General features: G+C 40.4%; 1 protein-coding gene and 1 pseudogene across 1 annotated transcript; one reads left to right on the forward strand and one right to left on the reverse strand.

The window, feature by feature from the left end:
- Positions 1-704: 704 nt before the first annotated feature.
- On the reverse strand, positions 705-2810 carry LOC119525888 (annotated as a pseudogene).
- A 12770-nt stretch (positions 2811-15580) lies between these two features.
- LOC119525889 (melanoma-associated antigen B16-like) lies at positions 15581-16627 on the forward strand. Its single transcript, XM_037824680.1, has one exon. The coding sequence runs from the start codon at positions 15581-15583 to the stop codon at positions 16625-16627; it is 1047 nt and encodes a 348-aa protein (XP_037680608.1).
- The last annotated feature ends 6884 nt before the right edge of the window (positions 16628-23511 follow it).

Here is a 23511-nt window from a genome sequence, read left to right on the forward strand (position 1 = left end):
TGTTTAGAAAGATCCTAAGCCTATAGCAAAATTGTGAATGTGACATTGAAGTTCAAAGTATCTTAGACATTATCTAGTCCAATTCTGTCCTTTAGAAATGGGGAGACAGATGCATGAACAGGTTATGACTTGCTCAAAATGGATGTTAACAAATATTTGCTGGATGAAAGAAAAACAAAATGCAATGAGACCTGATTCTGTGAAACATCACCACATAGATGCAAGCCTGTTGGGGGAAAACAGTTTATGGGACATAAGTGAAAAAATCCTTGGCAGTTACTAAATTCTAGGGTTGTTTCAATGCAACTTGTGAACTAAATGGATTTTTCATTTTATTTCTCATTCACTTTTTTTTACATGTATTCAATGTTATGATCAGACTATTATATAGTAATCAACAAGATGAGAAGAAAACAAATCTACATTAAAACTTTGTTGGAATGCTTTACACTTTTCACAGATAAGAAACTAAAATAACCTGTTATACATTTAGTCACAAATACAGGCCTCTACAATTAATCACAGATACAGCCCTTGAGCATTTTGTTCCTACACATGAGTATTCTCTAAAACATGTCTTCTTTGTAGCAGCTAGGCCCTGCCACCACTGTGCTTGGCTGAGTTCACAAATCTATTGTAACCCGTGCCTTCCCTGTCACTTCTCAGGCTCCCCTCTCCTGCTAAGATTTATTTCCTGGCAGTAATTAAAACCTTCTGCCACTGCCATAGCTACTGCTACTGCTGGAACTGCCATAGCTACCTTGGTTTTGTGGTTTAACAAAGTATTGGCCTCCACCATATAAGGGCCAGAGCTTCTGCCTCCAAAGCTTTCTCCCTTCATGGGTCCAAAATTTGAAGATTGGTTTTTGTAATGGCCAGAATCATTGTAGTTTCTACCCTCTCCAAAACTGCTTTCATCATTACCAAATCCATCATAGCCATCCTCATTGCCACTGTGTCGACCACCACCTCGGCTGCCACTAAAGCTACCACAACCACCGAAGTTTTCTTCACTACCAAAGTTGTCATTCCCACCATAGCCATCTCCACAACCACCAAATGAAGTTTCCAGATCCACTTCCACTTCTTTGGCTGGATGAAGCACTGGCCATCTCTTGATTAGACAGGGGTTTCCTTACTTCACAGTTGTGGCCATTAACAGTATGGTATTTCTGAATGATAATCTTACCCATAGAGCCATGGTCATCAGAGGTGACAAAAGCAAAGCCTCTCTTCCTCCCACTGCCTTGGTCAGTCATGATTTCAAATGCTTCAATTTTCACATGCTACTCAAAATAATCTTTTAGGTGATGTTCTTCAGTGTCTTCTTTAACGCCACCAACAGATCTTTTTAAGTGGGCACATGGTCTTTGTGAGTCTTTTCTTGAGACAGCCCTCTTTGGTTCTACAACTCTTCCACCCACCTTGGGTGGCCTGGCACTCATGGCTGCATCCACCTCCTCCACAGTAGAATATGTGATAAACCCAAAGCCTCTGGAGCACTTGGTGATTGGATCTCTCATTACCACATAGTCCATGAATATCCCACATTGCTCAAAACCACTCCTCAGATTCTCTTCGGTTGTTTCAAAGCTCAACCCTCCATTGACTAGCTTCTGAAGCTGTTCTGGCTCTTTAGGGGACTGATTTAGACATGACAGAAGCAGGAGAAAAGACTTCAATGATGCTTCCTCAGCGGTGTCCACAGGAAGAAAGCTCTCAGTCACTTTTTTTAAATTTGTATTTAAATCTCATTCACTTTTAACCTCAGGTCAGACAGCCTTCATTAAAGCAGAAATGCTACACAAATGAAACAGAAAATAAGTGGGAAAAAATCTATCAACTGCCAGACAGCCAGGGCAATATTAATAGAGAAGTTTGAATTTATGGGGCTTTATTTGTGAAATCACTGCTCTATAAAATAAAGTAAGCAATAACATATATAGTTATAGTAAAAATAATAGACATTTTAGATATCCTTTACTATTTCTCCCTCATCCAAAAAATAAGTAAATAAAACACTCTCATTATCAGTCTTTGCTTCACACACCATGCTAAGGAAGATATATTGTCCAGGAGAGGTTTTTTGGTTTGTTTATTGTTTTGTTTTTGTTTTTTTTTTAAGTTTCAGACACTGGGAAATTTTGCAGATCAGCTAAAATTTTCTATGGAGTTGTTTCTACTGGTGGACAACACAGGATGAAGACAGGCTTGAATGCTGATGGCCTCCATGTGAGCTCTTCCAAAGAGGCAGTTCACAACTAAACCTCAAAGTTGGACCAGGAAGGAATGAAGTCTGGGCTGTTAAAATTTCATTTTTCCCATTAGGGGAAAAAAAGTCACACATGATCATATGATTTGTATTGGAAGGCATGTCACGCCCACTCAACAAGTTTTAAATATTCTCTTGTTAAAATTCATAAATAGAACCAGAGCTGGGTTGTGTAAAACTAATGTGTAACCAGAACACCTAGGCACAACTCTATTTATTGCAAAGACTTGGGAGCTCCTGTGTCTGTCTACTGGAGTAAAATATCTGTGCTATTACTATTGTGAGAGGAATGCACTAAAGGAATCCCTGAATAAGCAATCGGTGTGACCCAGATGCAGAACTGCAGTGTAAGGGTCCTGCTTCTCTTCAGGGTTTCTTAGTCCTCTTGATGGAAGTGTACTAATAAAATAAAAATGTTCTGCAAAAAAAATATTTTTTAAAAAGATGTATTTTGAATGGAACACTTTTCCTGACTTCCTTTCCAACTTCCTTGACTCTAAAAGAAAAATATTTTTATTCGTTGTTGGCATACAGACATGATTAATTGCTCCTAACCAAGAATATGGAACAGTGATTCTGTGGCTCACATACTTCGCAAAACTGCTCTTGTTCACACACTCAGAGGAGACTCAGAAAATGTCTCAATGTAACCCATGGTTCTGGCAGCAACAATTTTTCAACATAAATCTCATTAGGAAATAGGACTTTGTGCTCTGTTTCTTTCACTACTGGGGTGGCTTGTTGACAGAAGAAACAGAATTCTCCTCAGAGAATGTTTCAACTACCATGGCCAGGAAAACAACGTGTCAACTTCCCAATTTTGTGTGCTTGAGAATGGATAGCAAGGTAACTAGTGCTACCAATTTCCACCTCTGGTCATACCCCATCTTTTTTTATTATCTATTATCACGGCCAGAACAAAGATGGTGAACAAATACTATGAACATCATGAATGTCAAGCATTCTACACAGAGCATTAGGAATTAGATTGCTTCACTAACTTAATTATGGCATGATATATAGAACATGGCAGATTGGAGCCCAGCAGATATAAATGAGTGGGTTTTCTCCATCTATAATGGGTTTTCAACAATAAAGAACCACAGTCTTGGGGCAGATGTAACTCACAGATTCCACGCATAATACAGTATACAGAATGGGATCAGATTCCTAATTCTCCTTTCTCATTTTCTCAACTGCCAATGCAGGTGGTGTTTTACCCCAAATCCATTTCTCCCCAGGACCACCACAAATAGTATTTATATAGGAAAAAAAAAAAAAACTTTCACAATGGCAGTGTGAGGGTTTGTTTTTTTTTTTTGAAGTATTTACATTCCTCCCTAGTGCAATGCTGGCATTTTGGATGAAGCAAAGTGTTTCCCAATGACAAGGAAGGCTTTCCACAGTGCCAGCTCTGAGCCAGTTTTAGCCCCCAACTCAGTCTGCAGAGACCCAGGTCTGATTTGAGGATTTGTATTTGTGCCTCTCTCATGAACCCTTCATCCTTTCATTGTTGGCTGCTGCTCTGCTTGCTGCTTTGCCTTTCACTCACTTGATGTTGCTTTCTTTATGAATTGATGAAATTTCTATTCAATCACAATTGTGCTTACATTATAGGTAGTGATATTCTTTTAAATATTCTTTGTTACTGAAAATGGAATAATTAGCACTTGTCTAATGCTCCATTTTTACTGAAAAGAACTGGTCTGCTCGATTGTATAAAAATGTAGCTTATGAGGGTTGACAATGTGATTGGGAAAGCCATGTGGATCACACTCCCCTCTGTCCAGCATATGGATGGATGAGTAGAAAAATGGGGGCAAAAAAAAAAGGCACCCAGTGTTCTTTTTCACTTTAATTTTTATTCTTATTATTTTTTTGGGTGTAATAATGAAAATGTTCAAAAATTAATTTTGGTGATGAATGCACAACTATATAATGGTACTGTGAACAATTGAATGTATGCTTTGTATGACTGCATGGTATGTGAATATATAACAATAAAATTGAATTAAAAAATAAAAAAAGACCAGCAGACGCTAGCCATGTGCATTCACAGCTGACAGAGGTGTTTCAGATGGCATTAGCCTTTCTTAAGTGAAGATGTCCTCTTGTTGATGTCTCAGTTTGGACACTTTTATGGCCTTAGAACTGCAAATTTGTAAGCTAATAAATCCTCTTTATAAAAGCCAATCCGTTTCTAGTATTTTGCCTAATTGCAGCTTTAGCAAACTGGAACATCCACTCTAACCTAAAAAAAAAAAAAAAAGAACTGGTCTTTTTTTAACAATTAATAAAATTGTTAAATCTGTCTTTTAAAAGGTAAACCAAAAGCTTTTTATAAAACCTTATCTTTATGATAAGAACCTCAATCTTCCAAAGATTCATTTGGATTAAGTTACCTCTTTTTTTTTCTGCCTGAGGAGTCCAAGTGGGATTGCCACATATTTTCCTTGTGCAAACTGTGATGATCACGTCCACTGGGTTAGGAGTGTAGAATATGCCAGTAGGGGATCTTGAGAAAGTTATGGATAATAAAGACTTATCTGACTTGACTGGCTGGTGATGCAGGGGATACTACTTTTGGGAGCAGGGCCTTCTCTTTGTATTTTTGACTTTCTAAACTTTAAAGTAGATTTGGCTCCCCAATGAGAATCTGGACCTCTGATATGGAATTTCAAACTTATTTTGTCCCATTTGGCTGCTGGAGCAGTCTCTGGCTTCAAATCTCCTGGTGAATCCTGGTTTTGCCTTTTCCTAGTTATATGCCCACAATCAATTATCTAACCTCTCATATCCTCAATCTCACCATTTGTCCTATGGAGATAATTGCAGTCCATAACACATAGGGCTGTTTTCAGGATTAAATGAGAAACAAGATAAGATCATCTTTATCACTCTACTGGGCTTTAATAAATGTTACTTCTTGTTGTTTATTTTTGAGTATACAAGTTTGTAGATGATACCACTGAGATCACTGAATAAGTTTTAGATGCACTATCTTGAAAACATCAATATCTGAAGAGAAATAAAAGAATGATGAGTTATAGAAAATAACCAAATAAAAATAGATTTTAGAGCAATCTAATAATGGGGTGTTTATAGTAAGTTTTCTGTGGCCTCTCAAAATGAATATAAATTAAATTCTCCCTCATTTTTTTCAGGTAATAAACAATAAGTTCATTTTCCGTGGTATGTATGTATGTATTTATTTATTTATTTACTTATTTATTTGAAAAGATGCTCAACATCATTAGCCATCGGGGAAGTGCAAATCAAAACCACAATGTGATACCATTTAACACCCATTAGAATGGCTGCTTCTGATAAGTGAAAAATTACAGATGTTGGAGAGGATGCGGAGAAATAGGAACACTCATTCAGTGCTGGTGAGAATGTAAACTGGTGCAGCCACTATGAAAGACAGTTTGGTGGTTCCTCAGAAAGCTAAATATAGAATCACCATATGACTCAGCAATCTCACTACTAGGTATATACCCAAAAGAATTAAAGCAGGGACTCGCACAGATATTTTCACACCAATGTTCATTGTGGCATTATTCACAATTGCCAAAAGATGGAAGCAAACCAAGTGTCCATCAACCAATGAATGGATAAATAAAATGTGGTTTATACACACATTGGGATATTATTAAGCCATAAAAAGGAATGAAGTTCTGATACATGTGACAACATGGATGAAACTAAAGACATCATACTGAGTGAAATAAGCCAGACACAAAAGGACAAATATTGTGTAATCTCGCTGATTTGAAATAACTGGAATAAGCAAACTCATAGAGTCAGAATGTAGAATAAAGGTTGCCAGGGGATGCGGTGGGTATAGGGAATGGGAAATTAAGGCTTAAAATATACAGGGTTCCTATTTGGAATCATGGAAATTGTTTGGTAATGGATAGTGGTGATGGTAGCACAACATTACAAATGTAATTAACAGAACTGAAATATATATATAAATGAATGAATTGTTTTTAAAAGGGGAAATGTTAAGTTGCATAGATGGTAACAATAAAACTTTTAAAAAACTCCATGGAGGTACACTACACAAACAGTGAACCCTAAGTTAAATCATGGACTGTATTTAATAGTACAACTATAAATATGCGCTATCATCTATTATAACAAATGTGCCACACAATACAAGGTGTTAATAATAGGGTTGTATACGGGAATCCTGTATTTTATGTATGATTATTTTGTAAACCCATAACAAGAAAAAAATAACAGAAAACAAAACAAATCAATAAACCCAAAAAAGCAGAATCCAACCATATAAAAATAGGCTTTGTGGTTTCATTTATTCCTCACTGTTTTCCTGAATACTAACTATGTGCCAGGCAATATACTATGATTGAAGAATAAAACTTGAAAAGGACTTTTTCCCAAACAACTGCATAAGAGATTTCCCAAGTAACTTGCCCAAGGTAATGCCCAATGAGCAAGGCCAGAACTTCAACATGTAGCTCTCTGTCTCTTAGAGTCCATCCTTTTCCACAATAACAGGTTGCCTATTTCAGCAGACACTGCTGGTGCCCAGCCCAGATCCTCTTAAGATTTCTTTTCCTAGCTCTGAGCACTTATCTTTTAGCTTCTCCATGTTCTGCTGCCAAAGGCTTTTACCCTTGATCTTCAAAGGATTGTTCTTGGGCTCTGGAGTCTCTTTGCCTGAACAGAAAGTCAGAAATGTCTCAGAGCTTCCCCCCTCATCCCCTACCACCCCATAATCCCAGAGAGACTGACTGGTGTGGCTACTTAAAAGCACAATTGCTTTGCCTGAAGTGAGGCAAACTCTGACATACAATTATTTCAGAGGATTGGGCAGACTCTGAGTTCTGACCTGAAATTGTGCCCTTGCTTGGCTTCTTCACATTTTGTATCTTGCTGCCCCCATTCTCTTACTGGTTTTACCCTGGACTTTGCTCTTTAATAAATCACTACACAATCTGGACTTTGCTCTTTAATAAATCACTACACAAATCTTCTTCCAGTGTCTGCTTCAGGAAGAAGCTGACTTAAGACATCTATATTGTGAGAGATTTTCTTTTATTGATAATTCATCTAGATTTTAAACCACAGGATCATGGGAATATATATTTTTAAATGAGATTTTTAGATCACATTATGAAAAAGAAATTAAAATTAACCAGTTCACCTGATTTCACATTATTCAGTTAGTTAATGTGTATATAATTCATTTAGTGGCCTTGGCCATATCATTTTATCTGTTTGGATATCAGTTTTTCCCTTTGAAATATCAGTGTTATTTAGCCAGGTATTCTCTAAGGTCCTATAAGCCTCTAAAATTCAGTGAACTATTAAATCTCTTAGTCTGCAGTTATGTCACTTCATCATTTTGATAGAATTTATGTATTTGAGAAGCCAGTCAACTCAGGGAGATAATTTGGTACCCAGGCACTAGTTATTTATAAACAGTTAATGTTCAGTTAAAGCAAACTACTTCTGCATGGATACTAAGCATTTCTAAACCAACATTTAGTGACCCTTCAACTTTAGAAGATATTATAGAATTTAAAAATATATATGGAACTCACCCCAATCAAGATGTTGGAGTGAGATGCTTCAGGGCTCCATCCCCCCACAGCAGCTTTGAACAACCAGCAAGATCTGGTAGAAAAATCTTTCTCAAAACTCCAAAAAACAGTTAAGGACTGCAGTAACAGAGTGAATGCTAAATCAAGAAAAAGACTACCTAAAAGCAGTAGGATCTTGTAGCAGCCTGTCTGGCTCCTCCCTCAAACCCATAACAGCTTGATGCAGAGCCACCCCACACTCCCAGTGTGGATCCCTGGTCCCAATTCCAGAGGGAGCAGAGTATCTCTGGCCCAATATGTCTGGGGGTGGCCTGAATGATTCACCATCCCAGAACTTGCCAGTCATGTAGAAGGAAGTTCACAGGGCTCTCCCACATAGTTTTGTGGAATTGCTGTCAGGTGGCTTGCTGGGGCAGGGGATTGCTGGTTGTTGGATATACAGTGCAGTGCTCATGACTGTGAGGAAACTCTTTCTTGGGAAGAGGGTACATTCCCATCCATGTAAATGGGTAGAATTCATAGAAGCATACATGCATGCCCAAGAAAAGACACAAGTGCAAAAAGCATCAGGGAGCCCCCTATGCTTTGGCCTGGTGCTATTCTTTAAACTTATTGTATGGATAAGCTCCAGAGGAGAGTACACACACATATGTCACTCTAGGAAAGGTGTTTTCTTTTGTTCCTTCTCTCTCTCTCTCTCTCTCTTTTTTTCGGTAGTTCCTGGTAGTTTGTTAGCTCTGTCAAAACAGTAGCCAGATACAATCTTAAGGGACACAATGGCAAAACATTAAAATATCAAAATGTCCAAGTTTCAACAAAAGGTTACAAAACATAAAAAGAAATAGGAAGCAATTGACCAGGCCAAGGAGAAGATTAAAGCATTAGTAATCATCTATGAGGAGGACAAGAGATGGAACATTGCAGAAAAAGACATTATAAATAGGGTCCCAAATATGCTTAAAGAGTGAAAGGAAAACACAGACAAAGAACTAAAGGAAGTCAGGAAAATGATAGATGAACACAAAGAGAATATCAACAGAGAGATGGAAATTATGAAAAGTAACCAAGCAGAGCTGAAGACCACAGTAACAGAAATGAAAAATTCTCTTGAGGGGTTCAACAGCAGATTAGAACTGGCAGAAAAAAGATTCAGTTAACTTGAAAATAACACAATTGAAATAATCTAGTCTAAGGAGCAGAAGGAAAAAAATGAAGAAAAGTGAACAAAGCCTGAGAAATTATTTGACACCATCAAGCATACCGATATATATATTGTGGGAATCCCAGAAAGAGAAGAAAGAGAGATGGGGCAGAGAAGATATTCAAAGAAATAACAGCTGAAAACTTACCAAAATTAATAAAAGACATGGATATACACATCCAAAATGCTCAATGAACTCCAAACATGATAAAAGCAAGTAGAACTACACTGTGACATATTATAATAAAACTGTTGAATGCGAACGTTAAAGAGAGAATTCTGAAAGCTGCATGAGAGAAGTTACATATCTCATACAATGGAGACTCAATAAAATTAAGTGCCAATTTCTCATCAGAAACCATGAAGGGCAGACAGCATTAGGATGATGACATATTTAAAGTGCTGACAGCAGAACATTGCCAACCAAGAACTCTATATCCAGAAAAAAACTGTCTTTCAAAAATGAGGGAGAGACTAAGACATTCCCAGATAAAAGCTGTGGGAGTTCATCACCACTAGACCAACCCTAGAAGAGATGCTACAGAGAGTTCTACAGGTTGAAAGGAAAGAACAATAGATAATAGATCAAAGCCGTGTGAAGAAATAAAGATCTTCAGTAAGAGTAATGGCATGGGTAAATATAGATGCCAGGACTATTTTATTTGAGGGACCTATAAAAATTGGAATATAGACTCTATGCTTTATTTGAATGTTACATTTTTTTTCACTTTTAATAAGTGAATATCCTTGTTCTTAAGAAATGTACATGGCAGTATTAAGTGCTCAAGGAGCATGATGTATACAACCTACACTCAAATGTTCGGAAAATGGATTGATAAATAGATACACAGACAGACTGATCAATAGATAGATACATAGATGGATTGATAGATTGATGGATAGATAGGTACAATGTTACAGCAAATGTGACAAAGCATTACAATTCGTGGATCTGGGGGCAAAAGGGGAATGTTGGAGTTCTCTGTATGGGGTTTCTATTTTTGTAACTGTCCTGTAAGTTAGAAAGTATCTCAAAATAAAAAGTTCAAAATACATATGGAGCAGAGGATAGAAATAACCAAATCAAAATAAATGCAATGCTAATTTCTTCAACATTAATTGCATGTGCACATTAAATATAATGTGTACCATGTCATTTTATGACACAGAATAATCATGGACAGTTTAAACAAAAGACTCTATAAACAGTATGCCATTTTGACATTTTATTGTTAATCTCAGTATCAAAGAGAAAATAATTTAATGCTTTAATTTAATTTTCTTAATAGAGTAGGTTTTCAATGACAACTGCCTTGTTATAGTTTTATAGAACAGCAGACAATAAGAATGGCTGTGATTAGAAATCTACTTGTCACATTTTCAGGAAAAAAGTTTCTATTCAGCTTTTTGAAATAATGTATATCACAACAATTGCCAACTTTAAGTGTTTAATATACTATTAAAATATCCCATATTAGTGTAATTCAAAATTTTACCCATTTTAAAGTACTTTTGCTTTAAAATGAGGCACAGTGTAGAATCAAATACTGGGGAAAAATGAAGAAGGAAGCATTAAAATTCTAAAATGATATTCATTCTGAATTATCTCTTTCTACAAACCCTCCAACATGCAAGAAACTGAGGAATAAAAGTATTTTATTTTACATAATGTATGAGAGTGGATAAAAGGAATGAAAGGAAGACCTAAAGTGTGAATTCTACCCTTCTCTCATATTCCAGTCTCAGAAAAGGAAGGTAAGTAAACAACTTAAGACTAAAGATCTATAAAATGATTCCATGGTAAAATGGATTAGGTGATGAAAATTGTTTCACCCAACAGCATAGCAATTAAATAACAAGCTCTAAGCAGGAAATGGAAAAACTCTCACTGGACCATATGTTGGAGCCTCTGGGCTGTTGGAAATAAAGATCAGGTTATCATGTTTTATGTGTGCTTTATAATACACTACTGAGTATTTCACCTCTGTGATCAATAAGGCTTTGTGGGCTGACCTTGCAGATTAAGAAATGGAAATGTAGAAGTACATCTATAAAAATCAGAAAGGTAGAGTATAGCAGTCCTCAACCTTTTTTGTTTCTCATGACCCATGAAAGAATGGCCTACAAATTCTCATGAGCAATACCTATCACATTGATTATGTATCTCAATACTCTCATCACACAAGAAAATATTTGAAGACAAATATGAGAGTTTTAATTACAGAGGTAGCCATCTATTTTACTTTTTAAATAAAAGAAAAAATGGTAGTTTTTTATAGCTGGAGTGCTCATAAAGTCTGGAAATACAGACAATATATAAAATATAATCAAGGACACCTTCAATTTGCAAATAGTAACAGAACAATGTTATCTGGGTTTTCAGACTTTAGGACCACTATGAAGATTGATATAGAACACTCTTCAAGAAGCATTATTAACTGGAGGGAATGGAAGAGAAGTCAAGAGGGCATTTTTATTTGACTGCAGTATTTGAAGGTTTTACAATGAGAACATAATCATAGGGCACGACTTTGGTATTTTAACTCTGATCAGTAACAAATCATTTGGAAAAGAGTTTACCACCTTCCTATGCTCTAGGCTCCCCATCCATATAAGACCATTTCTAAGTTTCTGTCCTGCTTTACTATTTCAACTATTTATCAAGTAATCAGAAGTCAAGGGGTACACATCAACCCAGTGGCACTGACTCTTAACAATGCCTTATCTCATAATTATATAAAGTGATACAGTGTTTCCAACCGGGCAGGGACTAGACCACGTAACAATGTGCCCACGCAAGACTCATTGCGTAGCCTGGGGAATGTTTTTTTCCGACTGTCCAGCAGTTGTCGTGGACACACCTATTATGGGGCAGCTTCACTTAGCATCTAACCTGGGACACAGACTCAATCTTTATGAGCGTTGCAGTGGGGCAAATGCACACAGATTGGAAAGGAAGTGGCGTTGCCCAGGAAGCAATTAATCAAAAAGACTTGAGTCAAGGTATGGACACTGAGTGAGGAATGAAGGGACCATTCACCCCAGGAGAGAGGGGGTCCCATAGAGCTCCGACCCTGCCCTGATACGCCCTGGGAAGCTCCAGGCATTCCCTGACCTCAGCCTCAGGAGTCTAAGGGTGGTGAGGGCCTTGGTGTGAGGGGTGAGACCTCCGGTCGAAAAGGGAGGAGTCTCGGGCCCTATAAGTTCCAGGCAATATGCTGACTAGGGACTGAGGACACCCCCATAAAGAATGGAAGACTCCCTACAGAGCCCCGCTTCTGCTGTTAGCAGAGGGAGGAGGCAGGGGCGGAAGAGAGCCTCCGGCCGCTGGATTCTGAGGTGGTTGAGGGCCTTGGTCTGGGGAACACACAGTTCTGCAGAGGGAGGAGTCCAGGTAAAGACTCTGAATGGGGTCTAAGAGACACACCCACTCCAGAACATAGAAAGCCGCACAGACGCGGGGTTCTGCGGTCGGCCTTGGGGGACACTTGGGCAAGGGGAACGGAAGTGGCGATTCCTGACTTCCGCTTTGGGAGTTTGGGAGGTGAGGCCTGTACCGGGAGGGTGCTGCCTCCAGTCAGCAGGAGGAGTCCCAGGCCTGTTCCAGTATCAAGGTGAGGAACCCCAATGAGGAATGAGCGACTCGCTCATCCCAGAGCAGAAGCAGCACCTCGGAATAGAGCCTTGTCCCTTCTGCCAGCCCTGGGAGCCCCGGAATAACTTAGCTGAGGTGCCCCGGGTGGAGGGGGCGGCAGGTGAGTGAGGAAGATGAGGCCTTGATCTGAGGGGCGCGACCTCAGGTCAGGGGAGAGAGAGAGAGAGAGAGAAAGAGAGAGGGGGGGAGGGGGAGAGGAGCAGAGGGGCAGAGGGAGAGGGAGAGAGAGTGAGGGAGTCCCAGGTGCTGAGGGGACCAGCGACCACAGAACCCGGGATCCCACGGATTTAAGGCCGACCTCTGCCGTCAGTTCTCCGAAACCTCGGAATAACCGTCAGAGTGAGGCGCCACCTAACTTCCATATTGGTTGTTGCAGGGAAGTGGGATCGGCAGGGATTGCTGGCTCAGGTGGGCAGAGGAAGGCGTCCGAAGCCTTGCCAGGAGTCCAGGTGACCTGAAGACCTTGACTAGGGGCTGAGGGGCCGTCTATCCCGCGGTGTAGGCGCCTCAGTACCCTGTTCCTGCTGTGGGCCCCGGGAGGAATTGCGCAATTGGGCCGGGAGGACTTGGGCCGCAGGGGTTTGGGGAAGCTGGGGGCGGGCGGAAGGGGGAAGGTGGTGAAAGTGGCGACCTCTGACATTTGCCAGGGGACTTCGGGTTCTGAGGGCGTGGCTCAGGTGTGCAGAGAGAAAAGTCCCCAGATCTGCCAGTTTTTAAGGTAAGATGCTGAATGGGGACTGAAGGGTCCACCTACCCTGGAACACAGTGAGTCCCACAGATAAGAGCCCGGTCCCTGCTCTCAGCCCAAAGGTAGGGGTGGGGGTGGGAATGGGGGTGGGGATGGGGGTTGAAATAGCTGCAAACTGACTTGTCTCCTGATTCTGCTTTGGGTCTGCCAGGAAGTGAGGCCTGACCGAAGGAGTGCTGCCTTACGTGAGTAGAAGGAGTCCCAGGCTCTGCCAGAAGTCAAGGTAAAGATGCTGAGTGAGGACTGAGGGGAACCCCTCCCCTTGATGGAAGGCTTCCCCTCAGAACTCTCCTGGGTGGAGGTGGGAGTCTGTGGCCGGATCTGGTTTCCCCTGACTTTTGCCTCAGGAGTCTGAGGGAGGTGAGGGCTTTGGTCTCAGGTGTACAACCTCAGTCAGCAAAGAGAGGAGTCCCAACCCCTACCAGGAGTAAAGGTAAGATACTAGTGAAGATTGAATGCACCACCCACCCCATAATGGAAGGGATTGCAGAGTCCCACCCCTGCCTCACTCCTTGGAGGTACCTGGCAGGGATGGCCTGAATTGGCATCCACTGACTTTGTCTCAGGAATCTTAGGGTGGTGAGGGCTTTGGTCTGAGCAAGGAGTCTTCAGTTCAGCAGAGGGAGGAGTTCCAAACCCTGCCAGCTTTTAAGGTAAGACTCAGAGTGAGGACTAAGGAGACCACTCATCCCAGAAGAAAGGGGATCACATAGATAAGAGCCCTGCCCTTGCTTGTCATCATCCCTAGGAGGCCCCAGAGTAGCTGTTTTACTAAGTTGCCCCCCTCACTTCTGCCTTGTGTGTTGCAGGGAGGTGAGGCCTGGTCTGAGAAGCAGAGAAAGGAGTCCCAGTCCCTGACAGGAGTTAAGGTAGGATGCTGAGTGAAGACTGAGGGGACCACCCACCCCAGAAGGGAGTGTGCCCCTCAGAGCTCTGTTGTCAGCCCTGGAGCGGGAGAAGGGATGGACATGACCAGAAGTGGCTTCCTCTGCGTTTTGGCTTGGGAGACTGAGGCTGGTGAGGGCCTTGGTCTGAGGGGTGCAGCTTCAAGTTAGTAGAGGGAGGAGTCCCAGTCCTTGCTGGGAGTCATAGTAAGATCTAGAGTGTGGACTGTGGGGACTACCCACCCCAGAATACAAGAGGTCCCCCAGATAAGAGTCCAACCCCTACTGTCCACTCTGGGAGGCCTTGGAATAGCTGCCACACTGAGTTTCCCCCTGAGTTCTGCCTTGTATGTTGCAGGTTGGTGAAGCTTTGTCTGAGAGCTGCAGCCTGAAGAACACAGAGGGAGAAGTCCCAGCCCCTACCAGGAGCCAAGGTAATCTGCTGAATGAAGACAGAAGGGTCTACTCCCCCTGCCCCCAATAAAGAAGGAGCTACACAGAGCCCCCACTCCTGCTATCAGACCTGGTAGGCCCCAGGATAGCTGTCAGAGTGAGGTGCTCCCTCACTTCGGCTTCCAGAGTTTGTGGGAGGCGAGGGCCTTGTTAAGAGGGGTGTTGCTTATAGTCAGTGGAGGGAGGAGTTCCAGTCTCTTCCACTGGTCAAAAGGAGGACCTCAAGTGAGGACTTCAGGGTCCACTCACCTCAGAAAAATAGGGTCCCCCCAGAGTTCTGCCTTCTGCTCTCAGCCCAGTGAAGCCCAGACAAGTACTGAGAGTTCCTGGGTAGAGCTGTCAGTCTGAGGCACCTCCTCATTTCTTTCTTCCTCAGTATCTCAGGGAGGTTAGGGCCTCTTTCTGAGGTAGTTGGCCTTGGGTCAGTTGAGGAAGAAGTCCCAGATCCTTCCAGGAGTCATGATGAGGATTCTATACAAGGACACAGGGGACCCCACAAAGCCTGACCCTACTTGTGCTGTTATCAGGTCTGGGAAGACTTGTACTGGGTTGACTGCCTGAACCCCAAAGAGCCTTCTCTCTTCCTTCTTCTGCTTCTTACAGGACAGGAGACCTGTGAGGCCCTAGAGCACTACCCTCAGGAGAGCACAGGTGGAGGCAGTCTTCCTGAGAACCATCACGGTTGAGTTTGCTGGCTGAGGCCACTCACATCCTCCCTGTTTCTCTAGGTTGTGGTCCCCCATTGCCAGCCCTCCTGCCCACATTCCTGCCTGTTGCCACCAACAAAAGCAATCATGTCTCAGGGTCAGGAGAGTCCACGCTGCACACAAGAGCAACAATTTCAGTCCTGCATTAAAAGCAAGGGCCTGGAGGTTTCAGAGGTCCCCAAATCTAAAGAGGAGGCCTCTTCCTCTTCTTCCTACCCTCCAATCCCTGGTAACCTGGGGGAAATTGCCACTGCTGGAATGCCCAGCACTCCCCAGGTTCCACAAAGTGCCCACTCCCCCACTGCTATGATAGCCACCTCATCAAGCAAATCGGATGAGGGCTCCAGCAGCCAAGAAGAGGATGGTTCAGTGACCTCTCAGTCTCCGCCAGACACTGAAAATCTGCCCATGGAAACTCTGGATGAGAAGGTGACTTTGTTGATCCAGTTCCTGTTGCAAAACTATCAAATGAATGAGCCGATCACCAAGGCAGACATGCTGAATATTGTTATCAAAGAGTGCAAGGATGATTTCCTTGAGATTCTCAAGAGAGCCTCTGAGTGCATGGAGCTAGTTTTTGGTGTTGATGTGAAGGAAGTCAACCCCACCGACCACCGCTATGCCCTTGTCAACAAACTGGATCTAACCTACAATGCAAGCCTGAGTGGTGATGATGGCATGCCCAAGACCAGCCTCTTGATAATTATCCTGGGTGTGATCTTCATGAAGGGCAACCGCGCCAGTGAGGAGGAGATTTGGGAGGTGCTGAATATGATGGACCTATATTCTGGAAAGAAGCACTTCATTTTTGGGGAGCCCAGGAAGTTCATCACCAAAGATTTGGTACAGGAAAAGTACCTGGAGTACAGGAAGGTGTACAACAGCGATCCTCCATGCTATGAATTCCTGTGGGGTCCAAGAGCCCATGCTGAAACCAGCAAGATGAAACTGCTGGAGTTTTTGACCAAGATTCATGAGTCTGACCCTAGGTGCTTCCCATTCCAGTATGAGGAAGCATTGAGAGATGAAGTGCAGAGAGCAAGAGCCCAAGCCCGAGCTGCAGCAAGAGCTGCCACTGCCACCAAGACCAGGGCAAGTTCCAATGCTAAGCCCAGCCGCTTCTCCTGCCCCTAGAGAAGTCTGTGGTAGATTCTTCATTTTTTCTTTGAAGAACTACTTCTAAGTAAGGGAGGGCTTGGGTATGGCTGTACAACATCTCTGTGTTCCAGAATAATATAGATAACTTGGAGGTTTGTCTTCTTTTTTTTTGGTGGGGTAGTGGAGTAGTTTTCAAATGTTGTTTTTTAAATATAATGTTTAACTTCAGAATCCAAGTTTATGAATGACATTGGTCATGTATTTATTGCTGTTTATGAAGTTTAAGAATAAGAGTTTTGCTTGTTTGTAAAACAGATTGGAAACCTTGCATCTTATTTTGTTATCTGGAAAAAGATAACATGGCATTGGAATAGGAATTTCCTCAGAAATGTGAAAAAACTCAGCAGTAAAATAGTTGGTATAAGATAGAGAAAAATATTTAAAGATGTACAATTCTTGGTTTCCCTTATCTCTTGTCTTTCTGTAAAATTAAATGATACATAAGTTTGCTTATTAGTTTATTTAAGAATATATGAGAAATAAATCTGAATAAATTAGACTCTGTGCTTTCTGGCTCATTTATTCTCCAGACATTAATTGAGCATCTGCTCTTTGGAAAACTCTGCACTAGTGCTGGGATAATAGGATAAACAAGACCTGGATTCTGCCCATAGAATTTTATAGTCTAAGAATAGCAATCATGTAAAGATGGTGGGCATCCTTTAATACCAAAATTAAAAGCAAAAATGATTGAGGACTTGGGCGGAGGGGGGGGGTTCCACATGAGAGCAGTCAAGTACAAATTCCCTGAGGCAAGGCACTTTGGGATCTTGGGAAATTGTAAGTCCTTCAGTGAGAGAGAATTTTAAATTAAGCTGTGTGGTGGGTCAGATGAGGCTATCAGAGTGGTGAGTAGGGGCCAGAAAGCCTGGAATGATAAACTGCTTTTAGCATTTACTTTGGGATTGTAAATAAACCAGATCCAACTTAAGACAGGAATGGAAAGTGCATAATACAATGCACAAAGTGTTTTACGCACATCAATCATCTTCAAGGAGATTTTGAGAAATAAGGGTGATACTTTCTTCAGGTGATATATCTGGAAGCCACTGTGCTGGCACTCCTTGCCCTGGGCTAGGAAAGCCACAGCCCACTCTATTCAAGGGACATTTTAAATAGATAATCTTTGGTGTAACTTGGAATATTCTAAGCAAGGCCTAGACTTTTGTTGGGGGCGAATGAATACAGAGATGGATTGGCTGGAAGGGCAGTTCAAGTCCTCATGAAGTACACAGCAAGGGGCTGGAGAGCATCTTGGGCCCAGATCCCCGGACGCTAGGACTCTATGATGCATCCTGGATTTAACTAGTGGGCAGTGGTTGTCAACATTTTAGACCTGGAACCTCTTAATCTACACTTAATCTTCAACAAAAGGCCGACAAGCTGGACCTCTTAATCTAAATGAAGCCTTCTCCAGAAACCCAATCCATGAATGTGAGGAAGTCCAGGTGGTTTGGTGAAGTGTGGACTGCAAGCCCAGAGTCCTGCCCTCTCAGTGCCCCTTCTTTCCATTGGGACAGTGTGCCCTGACTGACGCCCACAGAACTCGAGGGGTTTCCCCTGGGCCCTGCTGGGAAAGCTCAGTGCTAGCAGACCCTTCCTCAGACATGAACTTCATCTGGCATTTCCAGGCATTCTGAATATATAGCATATGTATTGTCTATAATGATTTTGTCCTGAATGCTGTATTAACCTAGTCATGGTGCCCTAAATGTCCTGTATTCAGCTTTTTTCTATGTAACAAAAATTCATCAGTAACAGCTATTTTTCCACCACAGTAATTGGCACTTAAATCACTTAAGGCAATGCTAGCTGAAAACCATTCCTTCACAAATAACATCTGATCTCTCCTGCAGGTTTGGCTGTGGGAAGATCAAAAGTAGATGCTGAGGATTAAAGAAATAGTCAAGAAAGGAAAAGCCTGCTCTTTGACCAAGGTCTCAAGTCCTGAATAAGCGACAACCACTGTTGACGTAGATCAGTACAATCAGCCCAGCCACTTCATACTCACTCCAGTAACTAAGTCCCTGAAAGTCAGCAGACCCTGGCTTCCAAAAGTCAGCCAATCAGAAATAGGTCCCCAGTCCTAGAAGTCCACCATTCAGTGATAAACTGAAGTCAGCCAATCAGTGACAGCCTCACTTCTAGACCACAACCAATCAGCAAGCGCCTCACTCCAGGGGCCTTGCTTCTGAAATTCATCTGGTCCCCAGCAGCTTGAATCTAGTGACCCCAAGAACATAGTTGAAAGTCCTTCAAACCCTAAGCACTCTGGTTTCTGAATGTCTGTAAATCCCTAAATCCCCAGAATAACCCAAAACCTTATGTAAGATCAGCTCTGGCTTTGTTAAGGAAGACTACGCCTTACAAGTGAAGCTCTCCCTTCAGGCAAACAGAAATTTCACCTTTTTGCATCAGATAATCGAGTTCCACTTATATTTAGTTGGTAAGTTCACAACCCTTTCAACTGTTCAACCCCTATTTGTGGACTTATTCCAACCTATGAGTGACAGATGTACTGATGTGGCAGTGAGATCATCAATCTTTTCAATTCTTGCAGTGGTTGCTATCATCTATATTTTTGTGTATATTTGAACACCAAAATGCCAAAGTGCAAGTGTAAATGTCGAGATGAATTTTCTGAACAGTGGACATTTATTAAATGAATACAAACTCCTTTTGAAATCCTTTGTGCAGAATGCAATTGTTCATTCAATATAGAAAATGGAGGAAAGTCAGATATAAACCACCATATACCAACAGCTGTGCGTGAGCGATGCATGATTTCCACAGCTAGTACCAAAGGCAGTGATAAAATAGCATATTTTTTGATTAACTGAAATTCAGATGAAGAAGATAAAATAATCACAGTGGAAGTGTAATGGCCTCCAGCACTGTATATCATCATCAGTTTTTCAAGTCAGATGAACATACTGTTACCAGAAATATTTACTGATTCCAAAATTGGAAGCAAAATTTTCAAGTGCCAAGACCAAATCTACAGCAATAATTAAAATATATAATAGCTCCATTTACTATCGTGCAGATTATCAGAGATCTAAATGACTCAGCCTTTTTAGGGCATAGCCACAGGTGCAAGTAATGAAGATGCAGAAAACATTTTTTTCTCTGCTTGTGCGAAAGTTTTCCCTGAAAAGGGTGTCCCTATAAGGTTATTTTGAGTAAACTCTATTCCAGATGCAACTTCAGAAACAACAGGAAATTTTCGCAGAGGTTTTTTTTTTTTTTTCTTTTAGTTAGGAGTTAATGAATTAAAAGCCATTTAACATTGAAGTAAAGCATACATAATTCTATTGAAGACATTGGTTGTACTGCCCATATTCTGCATAATGCTGCTCAAACAGCATCTGATGTCCCTTCTATTGTCTTTGAAGTAATTGTCATAAAATTGTTCTCTTACGTCAGCATTTATATTCTTTGAATTGAGCAGTTCAAGAATTTTTGCGGTCTTGTTAGCATACCTCATTCTTCAAATCTCATTCAAAATCCCATTGGCTCTCTTTAACAAATGAAGTTGAGTGAATCTTCAGTTTACTTGAAACACTAAAATCATACGTAATTTAATTTTGAAAAAAAAAATGCTCCCCAAACTCCTGTTGACTTTTCAAATAAGCCATTGAGCAAAGACTGCTTATTTCTCGTTCATAGTTTTCAATCTCTCTCTAGAATAATGCAAATGGAAAGAGCAGAGTGTTTTTGAAATACTCCGTTGTTTGAAGGAACTTGTTGAATGTGTTGAAGAAAGAATTGATGAAAACATATCCCTTTAAGTGTCATGGCTGTTATTTAAAGAAACAATGTTACTTATGAACAGGAAACGAGTTTCTGACTTGAAGTGGATAATTATTATACCGCTTGCCAAGAGGACCGTTTGAAATGATTTCATCACTTGAACTTGATTCCTCTAAATGAATGTTAACTAAATACTCTTCTGGCATGGGAACAAGAAGAAGAGGATAAAAATTGACGATAATGCTCTTTTTTGGTCAGTGGACAACATTTTTTAAAAATGTTGATCAAGAGTTGCAACACAGTCCCAAAGAATGGAAAAAGCAAATTATGCCATCAAAGCTAGTATTACCTGCATCAACAAAGCAAATCTGAAGAGCAGGTCTTAGAGATGTTAAAGTTATGCCAATACATGTTCATTATACCTGCTCATAATGCTACTTTCAAGCACATGTTCTTTTTAATGAATGTTTACTGGGCAAAAGAATGAAATAAGCTGGATGCAACCACTGTGCAAGCTGTGTTACAGTGTAAATGGAACACAGACTGACTGCAAAGAATTTTATAAGTGAACTCTGAAACAAGAAACTCTTGAAGAGAAGCAAATCATCAGGGGAATATAACTACAGAGAGAGGGATATAATTTAGATACTTATAGTTTATTTCAGATAAACAACAGTTAAGTTTTAGTATAAGTGTATCACCTGAATCATTCTTTTTATTCAATGTACTTATGCACAGGCCAATAGAAATCATTCTAATTTAACCTGCTTTTTATTTGCTAAATCTGGCAGCCCTAGGTAAGGAAGAACCAGAGGTAAAGCTGCCCCACACCCTACCCCCATCAGGAACTACAAGAAATGCTGCTTGGATGTTGAGCAAAAGATGGCTTCAGAAGAAGTTGTCTCAAGTGTTTAAGAACAAATGATGCTAATCTCACACACACTTTTCCACAGGCTAGAAAAAAGGAATATTTCCCAATTCATTTTTATGCAACCTGACCCCTGACACAAAACCTGAGGAGGAGGGAACAAAAGAACAACTTATAGGCCAATTTCATGAAAGAATACAGATGCAAAAATCCTAGATATAATAACAGTAAAATGAATCTGCAATGAAAAAAAAAATAATAACACACTTGGAATAAGCTGATTTAACATTCGGAAGTCAGCTAATGTAAACTATTGCATTATTGTAATAAGTGAAAAGCCAAATAATCATTTTAATGAAAGAAAGCATTTGATAAAATGCTTTGTATTTATTTAGGATAAAAAAAAACAAAAGAAAAAAATCATCTTAGCAAACTGGCAATAGAAAGGAAGTTCTTCAACCTGCTAAAACTGTCAGTTAATGGTGAAATTTTGAGAGAATTCTGTTTGAGAGAAGAATGTTCTACATGGATATTCAACATTGTATTGCAACGCCTCACCTCCACAGTAAGACAGATAGTACAAACAAAATGTATTAGAATTTGTACAGAATGAAACAAAATTGTCATTCACAAATGATGTGATTGTGTATTTGGGTAATCCAAAATAACCTGAGTAAAAATAGGGTTCATAATAAGAGGTTTTTGGATATTAATTCCTTACATGATTGTTCTGTAAACCCATAACTTCTCTAATAAAGAGAAAAGAGAAAAACCAACAACCAAGAATTATAGCTGCAAGATGTGATAAAAAAAATTCCTATATACCAAAACCAACTGTATTTATATCTACCAGGAACAAAAAGCTTAAACATAAAGTTAAGAAACATCTATCTGCAATAGTATTAAAAATATCAAATAACTTGGAATAAATTGAACAAGACATATATAAGACCTTTACAGAGCTTTTATCAACTTAATGAGGGAAATTTTAGAAGACATAAACAAATGATGAGATACACATTTTCATGAATTGAAAAGCACAATAATAGCCTTGTTATCCTGTCTCAGTCTTATATTTATTATAAAATTTAATTCTCCCAACATCATATGAGGTAGGTGTGGTTACTTCCAGTTAGAAGATGAAGAAACTAAGGCTCAGTATGTTCCAGTAACTTGCCCAAGATCATGAAGTAAGTGGCAAGGCCAGAATTTGAATGTATCTTTTTCTGTTTCTAAAGTCCCTACTTTTTCCACAATACCAGTGAAGTAAACATGATTAGTGCCCTGCGCAGACCTCCTCAGATTCTTCTTACCAGCTTTGTGCACCCCTCTCCAGTCTTTTGCTTCCTTTGCTGCTAAAGTCTCACACATTTAACTTTCAGAGGATTGGCCTTAGATACTGGGGTCTCCTTGCCCAAACAGGAATGTCTAGGAATTTTATATCCCTCCCATCACCCTTCGGAGTCCCTGTTAACTCCTGGCCTTCTTACCAGTACAGAGAGCTAGAAGTGCCTAAGAATTTTACATTCCTGCATCCAACCCAGAATGGCCCATAACCAATGATTGAATGATTTGTGATTACAGCAGTCCATCTCCTTTGCTTCAAGGCCAAACAACGTCTGAAGTGTACTTCATGCTCTAGGTATCCCTGTGAGATCAGGCAGAGTCTGAGACCTCACCTGAAATTAGACCGTTGCTTATTTTCTTTCCCTTTTCTATCCTGCTTCTCATTCCCTGAATAGTTTCTCCTGGGAGAAAATCCTTAATAATCACTTGCATTAGAATCCTTGGCTCATCTGGAAGAATATCACCTAAAAAATTTACATTGTGAATTTGAAATAAATATATCTCATAATCTAGATATTAGCTCTCAAATCATGTGACTATGCTTATTACATGAACTTTATGAAATATATTATGATATGGAATTAGAAGTAATAATTTAAAGTGATTATTCAATTAGAAGACTGTATAGATACAGATAATTATTTTAGTCATCTTGTCAAAGTAATTCATCTACAAGGCTTTCAGTTTTCTCCTTTGATAAATTAGTGCTTTGGATCAGATATTCTCTAAGGCAGTGGATCTCTCCTGGGGGGCGATTTTGTGCCCCAGAAGACATTTGGCAATGTCTGGAGACACAACTAAGGAGGGGTGCTACTGTTGCTTCTAGGGGATAGAAGCCAGGGATGCTGCTAAACATCCTACAATACCCAGGACAGCAACCCATAACAAAGAA

This window comes from Choloepus didactylus (genome assembly GCF_015220235.1).
Source record: "Choloepus didactylus isolate mChoDid1 chromosome Y unlocalized genomic scaffold, mChoDid1.pri SUPER_Y_unloc1, whole genome shotgun sequence".
NCBI classification, from domain to species: Eukaryota; Metazoa; Chordata; class Mammalia; order Pilosa; family Megalonychidae; genus Choloepus; species Choloepus didactylus.

Excerpts from the sequence above, each read along its gene's own strand:
- LOC119525889 (XM_037824680.1), top strand. The coding sequence starts at position 15,581 with ATGTCTCAGGGTCAGGAGAGTCCACGCTGCACACAAGAGCAACAATTT.